This window comes from Dicentrarchus labrax, unplaced genomic scaffold, assembly GCF_905237075.1.
Source record: "Dicentrarchus labrax unplaced genomic scaffold, dlabrax2021, whole genome shotgun sequence".
NCBI classification, from domain to species: domain Eukaryota; kingdom Metazoa; phylum Chordata; class Actinopteri; family Moronidae; genus Dicentrarchus; species Dicentrarchus labrax.
In genome coordinates, this window is record NW_026136705.1 from 19168700 (window position 1) to 19188174 (window position 19475).

At 38.0% G+C, this 19475-nt stretch overlaps 1 protein-coding gene across 2 annotated transcripts in view; it reads right to left on the minus strand.

Annotated features, from left to right (window-relative positions):
* Positions 1-569: 569 nt before the first annotated feature.
* Positions 570-19475, minus strand: part of rxfp2a (relaxin family peptide receptor 2a) — a 48827-nt gene continuing 29921 nt past the window's right edge. The window contains exons 10-20 of one of the 2 annotated variants that reach the window (XM_051400715.1): positions 19083-19154; positions 16086-16157; positions 15198-15272; positions 11163-11234; positions 11012-11083; positions 10605-10789; positions 7975-8120; positions 6609-6704; positions 5145-5313; positions 3472-3690; positions 570-3285 (exon numbers count right to left, since the gene is read on the minus strand). In XM_051400715.1, the coding sequence (XP_051256675.1) occupies positions 3020-3285; positions 3472-3690; positions 5145-5313; positions 6609-6704; positions 7975-8120; positions 10605-10789; positions 11012-11083; positions 11163-11234; positions 15198-15272; positions 16086-16157; positions 19083-19154 (1444 nt within the window). In that variant the 3' untranslated portion in view covers positions 570-3019. Of the gene's footprint in view, positions 3286-3471; positions 3691-5144; positions 5314-6608; positions 6705-7974; positions 8121-10604; positions 10835-11011; positions 11084-11162; positions 11235-15197; positions 15273-16085; positions 16158-19082; positions 19155-19475 lie in introns of both variants that reach the window. The other variant, XM_051400714.1, reaches the window with a different exon arrangement.

The following is a 19475-nucleotide window of genomic DNA, read 5'->3' on the forward strand; positions in this document are numbered from 1 at the left end:
CTATTAATCCAGTGATATTATATATATGATTCTGGACAGGACCATTCTGCATAACTAGCCCTATTAATAAAGATTATCATTATTATCATTACTTGTAGCCTACTTTTATGCTATATTTTAAAGCCAATTTTTACTTTTACAGAGATCATTTAAGTATGATTTTGCATCACTTTTGCTTGTAACAGAGTATTTTTGCACTGAGGTATTGCTACTTTTAATTAAATATCTGAGTTCCACCTGTATGTCCTCCTGCATGGCAGCATTAAACTACTAACAGCACTCATTAGGTTTTGATTACTCTTGAGAAATGTAGTGTTTAATGAAATCAAAATAATAATTTCTATCTGGACTAAAATGATAACCTGCTAAAATGTTACTGTCCTGTAAATCAGAAATCTCCATTCCTATGTGTGTGTGTGTGTGTGTGTGTGCTTATGTGGGTGTTGTATTAGTCAGGTTTGCTCCTTTGAAAATACACCCCCACTTGTTTTGTTTTTGCTGTGTTCCTGTTAGGTTACAGGTAGCCTTAATGGGTCGCGTATTGCTCACACAAAAAGAATTGCAAAATGTTTGTTGTCATCTTTTTATTATTTCAGTCAAAGAGCCGTCTCTGTGGGGAAACACAAAATTTACCAACCCGACTCCAACAAACACAATGATATACAGAACATACACAGAGAAAACAGTCTCCTGTACCAAATATTATACAACAAAAATAAACATATGCACATTTGCACAGCATAATATGAAATGATAGACCTTATTTCGTCAGAGGGGGATCCACGTGTTGGTATGCTTTGCAGAAATTTGTACAATCAATAAACCACCTCTTCTCTTCACCTATAACCCTCCCTGTTTTGGTTTTCTTTCACCATTATCTGGCTGATGATTGTCATTTAATTAAAGCAACTGTTAAAAGGCAGCAAAAAACAAAGTCATACTACAGTATATATCAGTATAAAAAAGTATAAATACAAACATGGACCAAAGTTAGAACAGTCCAAGTAACGTCTGACAAGCACAGTGACAACACAACTGATCCAACATGTATTGGATTAGTGAATTAAATACAGCATGGTGCTCTTTAACCAAACATTTTAATCCAGTCCAGGTTATGAGAAAGGTAAAGAAAAGTATGATTCAATGGTATCAAGGTGCTACAGCATATTGGTCCAGATTTATAATGAATGGGAGCACCTACTGTACATGCAGATGGAGTGTACAAAATGGCATGTGACAAACAAGTAAGGAAAAAATTCAGATTACAGTAGTTATATTAGAACGACATAAAAATATGGGGAAAATAAGCATCGGTTTACAGTCAGTGGGGAACAGGAAGCTGCTTCTGCACATAACTGATGTGCAACATTCAGTGACTGTCGATGATTAAGTCTCTTTCTCTCACGTTTTTTTCTCCCATTGACTGTTCCTCTCATATTTTGTACATGTAATTATAATCTTTTCTTCATTCAGTAACATTCACTTTGGAAATTACACTTAATTCTGACATAACTCAAAATGCAAAAGCCCAGTTTATGTTGTCATTTTTATACTTATCACATTTAATGTTGGTAGAAATCTTTTCACTTTCTTATCCCTTTAAAAAATGTAACAGAACCATTAATATCATGTGTCAAAAATGACAATTTATCATGTCAGTAAATGTTTTATTTTATTACATCTGTTTCATTCATTAAATAAGATTTGTGGCATTTATATGATAATTTTGCATGATCACACATGCTAAAATGCAAATGCACTCCTTCATTTGCAGCTTTATTTCTACATTTCCCCTAGAAACAGGGTATTACAGAAGAAAATCTCATCAGTAAAACTAATCACACCAGTGAACCCAGCAATTGAGACCTTACCAGAAAGAGACGACAACAAAAGAGCAGAGAGAACAAATACAGAGGGGTGAAGCAGAGAGCAGAACAAATGTCATGGATTATTTGGATTGCATAATAAATGCATACATTCAATTGTGTTACTAATTTTTATTTGAAATGTGTTATAGAAGATATTAAAATGACATGTAAAATTGACTTTGCATTTGCATTTTAATATGTCAAATAAAAAAATGCGAGCTGGATTTTGGCATTTTAATTTCAGATGTGTTTGTTTTGGTGCACATTCAATGAAAACAAATAAACTGCTGATTTGCATTTTCATTTTGTTATGCCAGCATCATAATTCCATAAACCATGTTTGAGTGCTACATTTTATCCAGTCCAAGACTCATTCCTTGTTTTTGTTGGGACTTAAACCATTTATCCTTGAACCCATTTCTCAGCTCTGCGACTCATGAGCGTTACATCTGTGACATCCTTAAGTGACTCAATAATAGAAAACAGTGTCTGTGAGATAAGAGAGATATTTGGGTACTTTTCTCCCAGTTGCCTCTCCTGTTCTAGCTTCATAATCTGACAAAAGAAGGGTTCACTAAAGTAAAACATAACATCTGTGGGACATTATGCATTCTAGAAAATAAGTACTTTTCTTGCTTGAAGAGAAGTTCATTGTGATCATCCTTAGGGTGGCAGCGAGATGTACAGTATATGCTGGTATTTATTATTACACCGTCTCCTCTTCTTTGTTTCACTTTACTGTAAACTCACCCGGAGCAATATCAAATGTATGGCCACACAAGCATGCAAGCATGGGGGCAATTGTAGCTCCACTGATACAAAGGGTCATCCACTAATTGTAAGGTGGGCGGTTTGATCTCTGGCTCCTCATACCCACACAAAGTGACTTTTAGTAGGACCCGAAAGGTGCTAACTGTGCGCATACGTTGGGTAAAAAAAGTGCTTTAGATAAAAGCATCTAATTGTGGTCATTTTTACAAATGTGGAACATATCAGAGCATGATGAGACAGCACAGTGATTGTTATGTTTCTTCCGCTGGGAGGTCAGTCCCGTTAAAACACACTAGTGCTACTGTCACATAGGGGACCACAGATATAACCAGTAATTGGCCCTTGACCCGTACAAAGTGCCAGAAAAGTTCCTGCCTTCCTCAGGCATAACGAGGATCTGCGCCAGTCAGTGACACCCGCTGTAGGTAGGCTGGTAGCTGGTAGAAAGGAGCCCTTGGCATCTCCATGAAGATTGTGGAGGAGGTGAGACTTTTGCGGTCTTTTTTTAACGTGTGCCGTCTCTGCCAGCGACAGAGTAAGACTTCCACCTGCTCTCTGAAGAAGCTGGTGGTCAAGGTATACAGGATGGGGTTCAGGGCGCTGTTGATGGGAAGGATGAAAATGACAACCCAGCTGGAGATGGTACCTAAGGACACAGGGAACAGGAGCAAAGTTTGCCACATTTTTAAGCAGTACGTGCCTGTGGATGCTTTCTATTATACTATTCCATAAGTTAAGGATTCAAACAGTAGAACACTGCTGTGTGGCAGGGTGATTTTAGGAATGTAATGTACATATAACCTTAAAAAGAGGGGGCTGTTCAATTTCTTACCAGGTATTTCCACCTCCAGCAGTGAGAGGATTTTCACCATAAATATGGGAATCCAGCAGAGGGCATCAGAGAACACTATGAAGAAAAACCTGTTGGCTACGGCCACATCTCTGTGCAGTCTGCTCCTCAGGTCTGTTGCATTGATGCCAGTTTTATAGATGGAGTAAAACATGCTGGAGTAGGAGAAGGCGATCACCAGGAATGCCACCAGGTTTAGACCTAACGAAACGCACATGCTATTAAATGCAGTGGTGGAAGAAGTATTCAGATCCTTTACTTAAGTATCAATACATTCATGTAAAAATGCTTCATTATAAGTTAAACTCCTGCATTCAAAATCCTGCTTAATTAAAAGAACAAAAGTATTCTCAGCAAAATACCTAAAAGTAAAAGTACTTATTCAACAGAAAAATGGCATCTGTGACTGATATATAGATGACATAAGGGTCAATACGTGAGCATCATTTCAATGTTGTAGATTGCGGAGGTGGAGCTAGTTTGGATTAATTCATACACATTTCAATAGTTTAGTCCTGTGTTCCCAGCCTAGGGGCCGAGCCCCCTGCAAAGAGTCACACTTCTGAAGGGTCATGAGTATGAAGAAAAAAAGAAAAAACATATTAATTCTAAGTAAAGTCTTAATTCCTTGGACTTTTTTCTAATCTTAGCTTGTTTTGTGACATAATGGATCAATTTACCTCTTTGGGCTTCAAACAATAAAAAATGTATGAATGAAACTGTGTGATACATTTAGAGGGGAGCTCATAAACATAATAAACATCTGAAACGTGATTAGGAGCCAAAACTAGACACAGATGTTTTGTAAGGGGTCACAAGCCAAAACTGTTGGGAACTACTACAACTACTACTACTCTTCAACAATGTATCCTAATCTGAAAAGTAAGTGACTACAGCTATATGTAGTGAAGTAATCAAGAATGTACCTCAAAATAATACTATAAAGTAAATCTACTTTGTTACTTTCAACCACTGCTTAAATGTGCAAATAACGTGCAAATAAGTATGCAGGTGCAGTATTTACACTACACAAACACAGATACTGTACACACATGAATTTTAAATGCATGGATTTAATATATATGTGCATAGATGTATACACTCTGAAAGAAAAGCTAGTGATGAAACTGTGTAACTCATGAATTATTTCACAGGATTCTTATTTTAACAGCTTGGTGATGTAAATGCTGGCATTTTAGGCAGAATATCCCAATAATTCATTCATCACTGTTGCCAGACTTCCACGGGTCCTCAGTGAGAACATTGAGTAATAACAACCAAGACTAATAGTGCATTGTTGATGGAGCCATGGTGTTTTCTGTGTAATAGCCCAATTTAAGGTGCAATGCTGTAATAATGCCACTAAAAATAGAAGCAGATCAGCTCTCGAAACATCCAAGATGGCAGGATGGCTTATATAGATTTATAGCCCAGTATTTAATCTTAGTGTGTAGTGCAATTGATCACTTTACAGTGTTTTTCCCCTTTATGGCATGAATGTGTTATCAGTTTGAATGAAGAGGATTAGGATTTAAAGGTACGCTCAGGTGCTAAACAACAAACACAAAAAACCAACAACCAACTGTTTTAATGAATCAGTATTCAGTGTAAAATGAACTGTTGTGAAAGAAATTATATTTTTTCCTTCAATTTACCCAGAAAGATCCCTGTGGAGTATCCTTTGGCAGTAGGTTTTTCTTGCCTGTCTGAGTGCAAGGGAAAACAGACCCCATTACGTCCGTAGTAGTTTCCAAACACGTCCTCATTCATTAGGGGCACTGCTGCAATAATGAACCCCAGTAGCCAGATAGAGACTAGGACCACCTTGCAGCGGGACAACAAACATGCTGTTAGGATTTCAGACAGAGCACTCTTCAAACACCAATGGAAAAGGATTTAAGCAAATTGATGACTTGGTGGATTACACTTTTTCAGTCATTTAACAGCTTTAATTCAAACAACAAGTCTGGTTGTCTAATGTTGACTAACAAGTCATTTCAGTAGATGGCAGAGCTTTCTAAAAGGTTTTCTTAAAAGGAAGTTTTTCCTTGCCACTGTCACCAAGTGCTTGCTCATGATGGAAATTGTTGAGTCTCTGTAAATTATTTTACAAAGAGTACGGTCTAGACCTGTTCTATATGAAAAGTGTCCTGAGGTAACTTCTGTTATGATTTGCCACCATACAAATAAAACAGAATTGAATTCTCACAGAGAGACTCTTTCAATCAGACTTACATCTTAGTTAAATCAATAATAATAATAATAATAATAATAATAGCTCATTAAGAGGAGGTTGGGGTGGTGGTTTTGGCATGAGTGCATCAGCAGAGTAACAGTGAGAAAGTGTCAGTGTTACAATGGCAACGCTTTACACCTGCATGAATGTGATTTGATGTTTCTTGTCAACAGCTGTGAATGAGGCAGTGATTGTGGCAGTGATTGTGAATCATAAATGGAACAGCTGTTCTGACTGCACTAACGCTATGCTTTATACATATTTCAATACTCTGTTGTCTTTCTTTTCTTTTCTTTTCTTTTCTTTCTTTTATGACACAGCATTTGAAGAAGATGAGCTGAAATGAACCAAGAATTACTCTTTCCTTTCCTTCCTCAGGGGTCAAAGTGTCGAAACGTAACAGTTGTTAAAATGATAATCTTCATTAATCTTTTAATCTCAATCTTGATTAAAAAAAAATCCTAATTAGGTGTTTTCACACACACAGGGTGAGTCAACTGACAGCAGGTTTCTACAGCTTAGTTGTACTCATAAAATTATTGCTGTGTCATTTATTGATTTTTTTTGTTGGAGTTGGAGCTAAAAACAAAGCTGGCGTTGTGAACACTGCGACCCAAAGCTGAAATTCTGCACCTCCACATATTAAACAGCTTGTCTGACTCTACCTTGCTGTAATTAGGATTTGCTCTGCAATACAATTGTTCTGTTTCTAAAGACAGCTAAAGCAAAGGCCACATATGAAAGCTGCTACAGAGGAGACAATACAGTGTTTTCACACCATAGGTTGCATGCACACCAAACAACTAAAGTGAGCAGTAAAGTACAATGTTAAGATTTCCATTCAGCAGACAGATTACTTTCCTGTATTAGTAGCATAGCTCACCCCAGTCTGAAGTTTGCCCGGGCGCAGATTGCTGAAGGGAAAGACAATGACCAGGAACTTCTCTAGAGTCAGGTAGGTCAGGAGGAGAACAGACACCTGAGGAAAAACACTTATTATTATTCTTAAAGGAGCATGTTTTAACTCATAAACTGAGCCAACCATTTTCCAAAGCAGCACACACCTTTAGATAGTTTTTCCTCCTTCCAGACAGGCATCGAGTTTGGCTTGTAACAATATGACTTATAGTTTTCACAGCAACATCAATCTGCTACACTTCACTGTGTACTAATGCAGTCTCAAGCAAGGACTGACCTTGTCGGTGCATTCAAGTGCTTTTGTTAAAGCCATTTTAGGCTTTTGAGAGTCAATCTTTTCACTGCACAAAACTTTGCACAGATTAACATTACCCTCAACACAAAATATATGTTTGTTTACTGCTTTTCTTCTCTGATTTTCCAAAAACTTAGCTTGTGAATTTAATTTTTATTGGCGTATACTTTATTTGTTGTCAATATGACAAAAACATTTGTATGGTTCATATATTATTATTCATATATTATACATATATTCATCAACTGGATAAAGGATTCCACTTATTTCTGTGCACAAATATCCTCAAAAGTCTGTATGTGACATCAGAAGTCAGTTAAGGATGCACCAATTCACCAAACAACACAAAGAAATCTACATTAAGGTTGTCTCCTTTTGTTAGCACTGACATGATATTGATACAGTACTTTACGGGTAACTGTCAATCAACAAAATACTGTGAAACTGGATCGTGTCACCCACATCCTCGTGTCTGTGCACAATACAAACAAAACAGGGACTTGAATAATAGTCAGTGTCTCCCCCATCACGTTACATAAAAATTATTTGATTGAGCCCCACAAAGTGAGGTTCACAGCTTCTAACTTTGGGAAAAGAGTGAGTTGGTATTGGGTCCTTGGATACCCTGATTTGAGGTATCGGGAGAGAAAAAGCCAGATTGATGCCTCCCTCTGTCAGGCATAAAACACCAACAACAATAAAACAGATTTACGGGGAATAAATAGTGGTATGCAAAGAGTTACATTTAGCTATTTAGGCCCTGAAAGTGTCACTCCCTGTAGGCAGAAGCTCTATGAGCAGAAATGTATGATCAAATTCTCACTAGGGAAAACTAGAATCAGAGCCTATAAAGCAGCTGGATGCTGGGCTGCATTAACAGCAGTATCATCATTAAAAGCAGAATCAGCAGAACTATAGTGTGTAAGTGCAGCTGCCAGCTTAAAAAGAAAATAGCTACAGTGTGTCGCAGGTTGTGTTCGTATGCATATTTGTGTATGTGTGGTTGTGGGTGGGATGCTGATCTACGTTCAGTTACCTCTGAGGAGAGCATGGCCAGGAATCCAATGGTCCGACACTCCACACTCTCCATCCAGAGCAGGGCATTACGATTGTACTGCCCACGGAATTTCACATCAAACACTCCAACGAAAAACAGATACACTCCCATGAGGCAGTCTGCACCTGAACGATAAGAAGTGACGACATACATAAATCCAGAGGTGCTCTGCGTGGGTTAGCTGGAGGAGTCCACCTGTCAGCTGCTGGCTCTTCCTGTGGCCAGACCATAAATTTCTCATTAAAAGACAAACTACAGAACATAATTTCTACCCTCCAGAGCAGGCAAGACTAATCACTTGCATGGGATGTGCAGGTGTGACACTTGGTGGGTGGATGCGTAGCTGGGTATAAATAATAGGTGAGTCACTGGGTTAATTTAAGCCACCATGGCTCAGATTCAAACCCGGGCTGCTGCAGCAACTCCGTATATGGGTCGCCAGCTCTACCGACTGAGCTAACCAGGAACACCGTAAGCCACCATGACTTTTTAAAGCTTCAACTTCTTTTTAGTTTTCCTGTTGCACTGAAAGTCTACACAACATGGATGAAAACTTAGAAATAAGAATAACAAAATAAAACGTGTCAACTTTTCTTCGAAACTTCAAGCTGCAGTACTGTTTTAAAAGATATATCCTGAATACAGGTGAGAGATCAGAGCCAAGGGAGTGAAGCACTGGAGGATGAACAAAAATGAGGGAAGAGGAGCAACTGGCACAGAGAGGGAGAGTCAGGGAGTGACATGGTTACAAGTAAAGCTGACACAAAAGAACTAAAGAATAGTGCACTGACTGAGAATACAAAACTGAGGCAAAGTAGAGAGGAAACAAATGGTGCACAATGAGGGAGATAAGTCAAAAAGTGCATTAAAAGGCAGTGGATATGTGGATTTTTTGTTTTTAGAAAAGCCTTGGAAATGTTCTGTCCTTTGAAGTGCTTGCCTTTGATTTATACCGCTTTGTGCTATGTGCAATTGTTTGTTGGAATGTGACTTCCTATTGCTTTGAAATTATTATTAACATTTCTAATCTTTTTTTTTAAAGCTGAATTTATAAACGTTTTATGACGATTAATCTTACCCAAGATATTAAAATTAGGATAAATGTATCTCACTAAGTGGTGGACTGTGTTTATACAAGGCATAAAACTAGAACGCCTGAAGATTTTTTCATTAAGAGCATTTGAGTGTTTTGTTTGATGTTCTTTTTTTACCAAAAGGTGTGTTGCTCTTGCCTCAACTCCAAGTACCTCCAAGTGCATATGAAACAGCTCACAAAAACAATGTGTGCAGCCATTTTGATGGGAAGCGACTCAAATAGTGTCAATGTTATGAAATGATAAACATAACAATTGATGTAATAACAACAGTCATTGTTAGAATAAGAGGTCAACTGCGACAATAACATTATCTATTTGGGCTGAAAGGGCCCTTCAGCCAAAGAAAAGCTATATGAGCCACTAAAGCCACTAAACTCTGCACGTCCCTGAGCTATAATCTCTTCCTCACTGCGATTTATTTTACTCTTCTCTATAAAACCAACCAGGATTCACTCTGACAAAAGATGTCTGTTGGTTAAAAAAAACAAAAAAACACAGGGCATAAAAATGAACTGTAGGAAACTGGAACTATGAAGATCAAGTTCACCGCCTTCATCTCAAGGAGCTTTAATTATAATACTGCAGTTAAGGGTTGAAGAAGCAATAGTCACAACTGGAATAATCACTGCCAAAGCTCGCAACATAAGGTTCCTATTTTGTGCTAATGATCTTCTCCTTCTATTCTGGCATCATCTCCGGGTGGTGTGAACAGAACAGGACCTTGACCACCAAGTCACTATTTCTATATTAATTCATGATGTTTTACATGAAGTATTACACATGAATTCTTTCCCCAGAAAAAGAGATCCATTGACCTCTATTCGTTGCACACCATGAGCACCTCACTCTACTGCCTGTGTGACAGATTATTTCAAATGTACAGTAGTGTGACTAATTCCTACAAAGCCAGGCTTCGATGTCCTCAGGCATTAGGCCTATTCCTTCTTTACAGGCTTGATTATTGCAGTGTTACAGTATACGCCTAGCACTTGTAAGACTCCAAATGGTGCAGTTTTGCTCAACCTCGTGCCTTATTTCACAAAGGATTTCAATATGTTTTTAATTTCAGACAAACATGTGGTTGGTTTTGCACCTGTTTGGACAGCAGCACTTCTATTGCCCTACAAACCCTTTAGATCCTTGCAGCTCTGTTAGCTTTTGAAGGTTGACATATTCACGACTCTAGAACAGCCTTCCCTTTAATATTTTATATTAAGTATTTGCCACCTGGCCTCATAATCAGACTGAACTGCCGTTATGTTTTCATTTCATCATTATCTGAAAAAAGAAATTAGAGATGTGATCAGCGATTCAGAGCTCAGAGGCCATCCTTTTCTTTTTAGATCTGTTTTTTTGGTTTTATTTATTTTTTTAAATCCTACATCAACTGTTGTTGCTGCTCGGGTAAGGATTACCTCTACCCTGAAGGCACAGTCAGATGCTACATTTATTCAAGTATTTTTGCAGATAGTATACCTTTATTTTATGAGAGAATAGTGTGTGGTTACTCACAGCAGAGGACTTTGATGCAGGCAGCATGCAGGTTGTTCTCAGCTCGTATCAGTGACCTCATGCCAATTACTAAGAGGTTACCAAAGCAGGTGATGAAGGCCATGACCCAGACAGACACACGCAGCACCATGTTAGCCAACAGGTCCTCAAAGGAAGAGATGCCATCAGTGTTGGGCTTACAGGATCTGACATGGGGTGCATAAGAGCAGTACTGGAACTTCTTAAAGTATCTGGTAGAGGAAAGGAGGAAATAAAAATAGAAAGTGGTAGCAGACGGGGAGAACGACAGAGATAGAAATAAAATATGACATGGAGGGGATAAAAAAGCTAAAGACACATCATGTTTGGTTATTGAGTGATGACAGACACGGGTGAGGATTGTGATACTTGTGCAGGATTGTACGTACATGTGGGAGAGGTTCTTCATAGGCAGGAACATTTTCGTCTGAATGTCTTGGATCTCTATCCCCTCCAGAGCCCTACAGAAAACAGAGCATATTTCACCACTGCACAAGCAAATTTCTTTGAGTGTGTATGTCGGTGTGTGTGTGTACTTACAGAGACTGAAGATGTGTCAGGTGGTTGAAGTGGCTGGGGTGAATGTGGAGAAGGGGATTGTGGGAAATATTTCTGAAACAATAAACAGATGATGACAAAGTCAATACATCCTGCCTGGGTGAAATAACTTGTGCCTAAATGACAGAAAAATCCAGATGTTGTTTTTTTAACTGCAGGCCAACAACTTCCATCCTACTGTCACTGCATTTTTCACACTCAAATTACATTTTGTTCAAACTCTACATTTGATGGTTATACCTGTGGAAGCTCACTATGTTAACCAACAATACACAGTATGTATGGATATTTTTGGATGGCACTGCTGTAAATTTCGGATTATTATAACTTCTTTTACCCATTTTTAAAATGCAATTTATGGCAAGAATAACAGAGCAAACTAAAAGCAGGTCTACTTCAGTCATAAAATACAGTGAAAATCTGACTTTTTAAGCTGTGGAGTTTCCATCCTAATGAGCTGTACTTCATTATTATGTAGCCCATGTATGGCAAAAGAAACCCCAAGGCTGTTCAACAGAGTTTGTCTCAGAGTTTGGTTTGACCCTATGGTGGCCACAGGTGGAGGATAAGGACAGACACAAACTTGTTTTTCTACATTAGTTCTCTTACAAATAAACCCTGAGTAAACAGCCCTTCACAAGAAAATATGAACAGGTTATTGAATGTGACTTCAGGGACATTCAAACCACAAGTGCTGCTGCCACAAACATCATGCCTGCAAAACAAACAAATGTCGAGTTATTCTCACAATATGAAGAGAAACTGATTCAATGCATTACACTGACAATTTAAATAGTGATGTGCTTGTTGCTAGCTGTAAATATCTAGTTACCTATATAACCAAACACAAACTGGCTAAGGTCATATCTCACAAACAGTTCATCAATATCAACAACTGCACCTCCTCCACTGCTCCCCTGTCCCATGGCATCCCCCAGGGTTCAGTGCTCGTTCCTCATTCAGCCTGTACACGTTTCCTCTTCGTAACCTCATATGCCGTCATGGTCTCCGCTTCCACTGTTATGCTGATGATGTCCAGCTCTATGTCTCCACTAAATCCCTCACCACCACATCCCACTCCACTCACTGCCTCACTGAAATCAAATCATGGATGCATGCCAACTTCTTCAAACTTAACTGCGACAAATCCAACATAATCATCATCGGTCCCAAATCCCTAACGAAAAAACAAGAACAACCGCTGCCTAACCATCGACAACACCACTCTGTCTCCCTCCCCACACATCTGCAACTGCTGAGTCATTTTCAACAGCAACCAAAATCACCAGAACTGCCTTCTTCCACCTGAAAAACATCCCATGCCTCCACCCCTCACTCTCCTCTTCTGCTGCTGAGACCCTCATCTACGTTTTCATTACATCCAGAATCAACTATTGTAACAGCATCTTGATTGATACATCCTCCAAAGTCCTGAATAAACTTCAGTACATCCATAACTCTGCTGCTCGCCTGCTCACCCATACTCACTCCTGTGACCACATCACCCCTGTCCTCCAGAACTTCCAGTGGCTCCCTGTCCAACAATGGATCTAATTTAAAGTCCTTCTCCTCACTCACAAAGCCCTCCATTGCCACACTGACAACATCCTCCTGTCCCCATCACTGAAGACCAAGCATCGTACCTGGGGCGACAGAGCATTCTCCATAGCTGCCCCCTCCCTCTGGAACTCTCTCCCCAAAGAGAAAATGGGGTGAGTGTGGCATTTAAGGCACTATATAAATACAGTCCATTTACCATTTACATCCAAGACTGTACTGATCCATCCACTGTCAAATCACTGATTTATATATATTTTTCGTGTGTTGTTTCTATTTTTTTAACTTATGCGAAGTGTCTTTGAGTTCCTAGGAAGGTGCTCAATAAATAAAATTTATTATTATTATTACTAATTAATTGAAACTACTTAATTGAGGTGCAGGCTGTCCTTGATAATAGTCTTGCCATTCTTCCAGCTCATTTTGCCTCAAAGAATCCCTCAAAGGAATCTCATAACAAGAGTGGGATTCCTCCTGTCCTGAGCAAAGTATTTCATTGATCAATAATGCAACTGGCAACAACCATATCTCCTTTTTTCTTTTTTCTGCTTGTGTGTGTTTATCTGTGTTTGCGTGTAAATGTGTGGACAGAGGGATCGTCATCATCTGCTGGAACATTACATTCAGATGTGAATTTTACTGCATGTCCTCTCTGTGGGGGTATTTTATCATTGTAATGCTGTGTAGAGAGACAAATGAATCTCTGTGTTAAACTGAAAATTGGTATCAAGCAATGTGAGCTGACGTTAAATAATATAATCAATTTTTTTATATTTCCCACACCACCTTTTGTTTACATGTCTTTCTAAGAAATCTTGGAAGGGTTGATATTGCGCTTTAACGCTGTGACATTAGATTAGGCTGACAGCAGAACAGTTGTTAACTCTGGTCTCCCTCCAACCAGAAACCACAAATCTAATCCACTGATTACTTTTTAGTCTCATATACCAGCAGATAACACACAAACACATAATGACTAACTGCATGAAAACCTTTCCGTCAAGCTAAACTTTGTGCGAAACTGATTAAAGACTTGATTTAAAGCGGGAGAGTTTGCCTACTTCTCTCTGACATTTATTTCACTGAAACTAATTTGTTTTCAGGCTCACCATTAATGAAACAGGCTGTTTGGAGCTCATTAACTTTATAATAGCATTATTCATGAGGCCGGACTCTGACTGGCAGTATCGCTGGTCCTGCCCACTTTTTTCACAGAAACAACAGATGTTCACAAGCAGCTGTGTCTTAATCTTTCTACTGTAAAGTAAATGTTTGCATTAGCAATGGTCAGAGATATTAAGTATACTGAATAAGAGAAGCAGCAGCTCTTGTGCACAAATACACAAGTGTAAGTAACATGGACGTACTTTATGAAGAGGAATTGATAGTTCTTTCCTGGCTGATTTAGATGTCTCCCTACACACATGAATGGCGCACACTTACGTATGCACACACGTATTCTGGGATTCAGAAATTTTTAGTGTGGCAACTATGAAATATGGTATCATTATTCACTTCAAGTTATTTTGTCCAAAACATTTAGGATATTGAAATTTCCATTGCAGACTTGCATTACTTTCAATGACAAAATGCAAAGAATTACAACACAGTTTTTATTTTGTAGAGACCATCTGCTCCATTTTTGGTATTTCTGTTCATGGCTTCTCATATCTTTCACAAGGGATGGGAGAAATATGCAGGTGTTAAGTAAAAGATCTGAATATGGTAACAAGGAACTTTAAAAATAATCCATGACAAATAAAATTTGCACTGATACTTAAAAGTACGTAAAATGTACTTAAAGTATCAAAAGTACTTTTTACGTGGAGTGTAATATCATATGACTGAATTATTATTACTGATACAATAATGTGTAAGCAGCATGTTACTGTTGTAGTTGGTCAAAATACTAGTTGATATAACTGGGTATAACAGTGTACAGTATAACAATGCATCATATTTTATAAGCTGTATGTAAAATCTTGATTTGTAAGGTAACTATTAACAATAACTGTAAGATAAACGTAGAAGAGTTAAATGTAATGTAATGTAAAACGTAATAGAGTAATCATTTTCCTCTAATATTTAGTGGAGTAGAAGTCAACCTCAAACTTTCAGGTGCTAAACTTTTATCACTGCAACATTTATGGAGTATGCAGAGTTTGCACACAGCTAAACTCAGTATATAACCGGATTTAGAAATAGAACAACAAGCACTTATTTTATCGAGTGTGACAACAATAACATCTCTGACAGAAATGTCCACCACAAGACTTTTTGTGGTGCGTAATACTTCAATTTTCTTTCTTTCCCATTAAGTTAAAGTGATGTCCTCTAAATCCCACTAAACTGGAAATCCCCAATATTTTTACACTTAATATACTCCATTTCCCCCTAATCCCCTCCAATAATCCTCACATAAAGAAGCATACCCCTCCTTGCAGCCAGACAGTTACTTACAGTTTAAGGAGGGACTTGGAGAGGTTCTTAAAGGTGTTTTTCGGCAGCTCCCTTATCCTGTTGCTGGACAGATTCCTAAAATTAAAGAGAAAAATGAAAAGGGAAAAAAGGAAATGCTAATTCTACAGACAAAAGCAAAATGGGAAACATGCAGATGCACTTATATTCAGAGTTTACTCATTCAAGCATGAATAGTGGAAACACAAATATTCGCTGTTTACATAAAGTTAATCAAAGTTCTTTTACATAATTTTCTTTTGCCACTCTGTGATGTGATGTTATGTCTCACCTCTTAGGGTTAATCCACCCTAATGGTTGTTCTGTAAATCTCAGAATCCTGACATTATACTAATCATTAGTTAAAGTATGTAAGTAGCCATTAGAAGGTCCATCAAACTATCAGCATAATCAACCATCAGCTTCAGGCTGCTGGTGAATTTAATAGTGAAATATAATTCACAAAATCCACTAATAGAGACATGATGTGCTTATATTGTAATTATATATTGTTTGTTCTGGGAATGGTTTCATCCTAACCAAATAATAAGTGACAATAAGCAGGGGTTCTCACTTACTGATCATTCAATTTGAAATAAATAGCTGAAAACAATGTGTCTGTTTGAGTCTTTTCAAATAAATGTGTATATCTGACAAATATCTGCTGATGGGTTAGATATGAACTCCATTCGAATCCGGCTCTGAAAAATCAATTTTCAATCAGCAATAAGAAACTCCATACAGAGCATTTAATTATTTTCAAATAGACTTTTCAGTCCCCATTGAAATATAGTGATCGATTACACATACCACCTATTATTATTTAATGACAGTTGATAAAAAGTGAATTGATTATGTGATAAAGACAAAAACAAACTGGCTGTTACTCACAGTTCAGCCAGTTTCCACAGAGACTGGAAGGTGTTTTCAGGAATTCTTCTGATCCTGTTGTCCATCAGTAATCTGAACAGGACAGAGCTGCTGTCAGTATCATGTGCAAAGTTGCGCTCCGCTCCCCTGTAGTGGATTCCTGCTGAGGCTGGATGCAATCTCATTTGTTGACCATATGGCTACCAACACCCACAATGCTTCTTCTGTTAACAATGACTCAGTGCTGACTTGAACAGCTCTGCCTGAAAAAAAACAGGCAGTGTTTGTGCGTTGAATATATAACTTTTTTAACCTCCTCTTGTACACATTCACGCTCAGATGCTGCGTAGAACTACAGAGCAACAAGGGAGAAGATGGCAGTTCAGTTCCTTGCTGAAAGACATCTTTGGGACAAATAAGCGCTGCTCTTCTACTTCATCACCTGTAGTCAAACTGTCGACCTTACTGTCATAAGCCCCATTTACAGATACTGATACTGCCGGATCATTTTGTCAGCTAGACTGACAAGATTCAACATGACTCCTGTACACAGAAAAGGTGAAGCTAGATTGACACGCTGCACACATTTCACACTCATTCTGAAGCTGAGAGTTGACTGAGTGGAGTGGTTTTCATCTCTGTTTAATCTATTATGATCACAGATTCTTGTTAAGTTTGAAATGTCACACACTAAATTTGTTTAGTTTTTTAAATGAAAAACAGATGTCAGTGTCTGTGTGTGTTAATTGTTTTCTCAGCCAACTGTGGGGTAAACAGAGAAAAGGTTTGCATCTACCTTACGAAGCCATTCCTCTGCTTCCAGTGATGAAAAAACATAGAACAAGACAGCAAGGCTTTTTAAATATGGGCTGCAAATGTTTCTGAGGACATTATAACTGACTAACTCTCCCTACTGGGGACTAACGTGACCTCTGATGGCACTGAAAAGTAAGCGAGGGCAGCTTGTGAGATTCCTAAAAATAAAAACGGCGCCGGCAAAAATGAAAACCAGAAGCTTCCTTCTAGATTTATTAACGCTGTCACACAACTTGGACATCAAAGCAGACAGCTTGTATTTATGTTTGGCAGCTTAAGTGAAGTGTACTCTCTACCTTGTCGTGCATGTCAGTCATTAAGTGCTGGACGTCTTTCCTTCATGCAAGCAATGCCTTCCATTTGCTTCTTGTAACTCTATCAAACGTCTCAGGTCTAGTCTCCACACTTTTTCCTCAGTTTGATGAGTATAAATTGGGTGTAGTTTTATATTATTTTCATTTGCTGCTCATTGTGACAAAGTTGTACAATCATATTAAGGCATAGTGTTAAAATCAGGTTCCTTTGTCATTTGAGTTACTTGAAAATGTTACAAATTTTGAATACTGTAATTCCCCTTACTCTGGACTTTTTGAGAAACAATATCTCCTGTCTGTAGCTGCAAAAAGCTGCTGCCAGTTCATCAATCTATGCTACCCTTCACTGTCTGCTTTTGAAAGTGATTACACTCCTGTCTACATCTCAGCCTACCCCCCTCTGAGCCTTGTCATCACTGTTTGAGCCCTTCTGGTGAAAAATGCTGTTTGGGCCTCTTTCATCACCTCGGTCTTGTAAGGTTACTGCCTTCTTTTAAATCCATTGTTAAAACCCAATAACTCTGTCATTGCAATGTAAACCTTTTGCGCTATGTGTATAAATATTAATATATTATTTATTGATTAATGCTCTTCTGTGTCTGCATTTATTAAATGTTAACACATTTTGAGGAGATACAGCTATTTGTGTCCTTGTTTGACCTAATTCTTGGTAATGTGATGGAACATGGCACGCTGCCAAGCATTTGTTGTTGTTTATGTCCACTAATGAAACTAATAAAGGTAGACAAGTGTGTCTGATGTGTGTGCGTGTGTGTGACAGAGAGATAGAGACCGAGGAAAGCTGAACTGGAATCTCTTAAAGGTCCAGTGTGTAACATTTAGGAGGAGCTATTGGCAGAAATGGAATATAATATACATCAGATGTTTTTATTAGTGCATAATGACCTGAATATAGGAATTGTTGTTTTTGTTACCTTAGAATGAGTCTTTAATATCTACAGTTTCTACAGTAGCTCAGAATGGACAAACCAAACACTGGCTGTAGATAGGGTTCGACCGTAGGTTCTCCTTTGCACTTGGAAGGGGAGGGCGAAGCGAGTTATAATCTGCAACTACATCGCTACATGTCACTAATTCCTATACACTGGTATTTTATTAATTCACAGTTCAAATGTAATTATCTGTCTTGATTATTATTCGTCCAATTTGTCAGTGATTCAAACTCTGACGAAACTCAGATTCTTCATGATGAAGTAGAAGAAAAAAGTAAGAAAAATCCATAATTTCATTATTTTTGTCTAAAATATGAAACAGAATAGGAACATGAAAACCAGATTGTGTTTATGGACCACTAAGTGTTCAGGACTCCAGAGGTACACTGAGCTTCCCAGGGTTAGTCCACAATTTAAATGATCAAATTCTACAATTTAATCTGATTAGTGTAGCTCAAATGGTCCTAAATATGAAATGTTTTGTAGAGTCACAGGCAGCTAAAGGTCTGACATTTCCAACTTTTCAGCATAAGGACCTGAATTTGAATTCAAATATAAACTGTTGTGGAAAAGTTGATACCACAACACATACAGCCAGATTCTTTAAACGTTATTTACTCTATATACAGAGTGGTAAAAATGTCACTGTATTGAACAAAGCTGAATTTAAATGAAACATTTTGACATAAACCACTAGGCTGGAAGAAACGTTTTTGTTGATAAAGACAATATGGCATAACTGATGGCAGAAACTCAATTGCTGAATAAATTATCATGACGCATATGCACCTAATCTGTAGGGTCTTTTTGGGGAGGGGGGGTATAGACTTTAAAAGCTCCCTAAATGTTATGAAAACATGTCTTATGACTCTTGATAAAATCAATTGTGTTTCAAGCATTTTGGCTTTCATTGAGTTTTAAAATGGCATACTCACAGAACTTCAAGCTTGCTGCAGGTCTTCAAGATAGAGTAGTTGAGAGTTTGAATCTGGTTTCCCTCAAGATCCCTGAGAGCAGAAAGGCGTGGGAGGGGGAACACAGTGTGTACACTTAACAAGACAAAGATACACATGTTGCGTTCACATGTTAATATGTGTATAGTGCTGCTTGAGTCAATTTCATTTAGTGAAAAAATGTATGTTTACTTCTAAGTTTAGTCAAAATTAAAATAAATTGTAATGTATTTTATTATTTTGATAAGAAAAAATGACAGACATTGTTTGTTGGAGTGTATATGAGTGCAGACCAGCTGCTAACAGTCATAAAGGGTCGTTATTAGACTCATCCAGCAGGCACTCTCCAGTCCGCACTCGCTGACCAGAAATAGT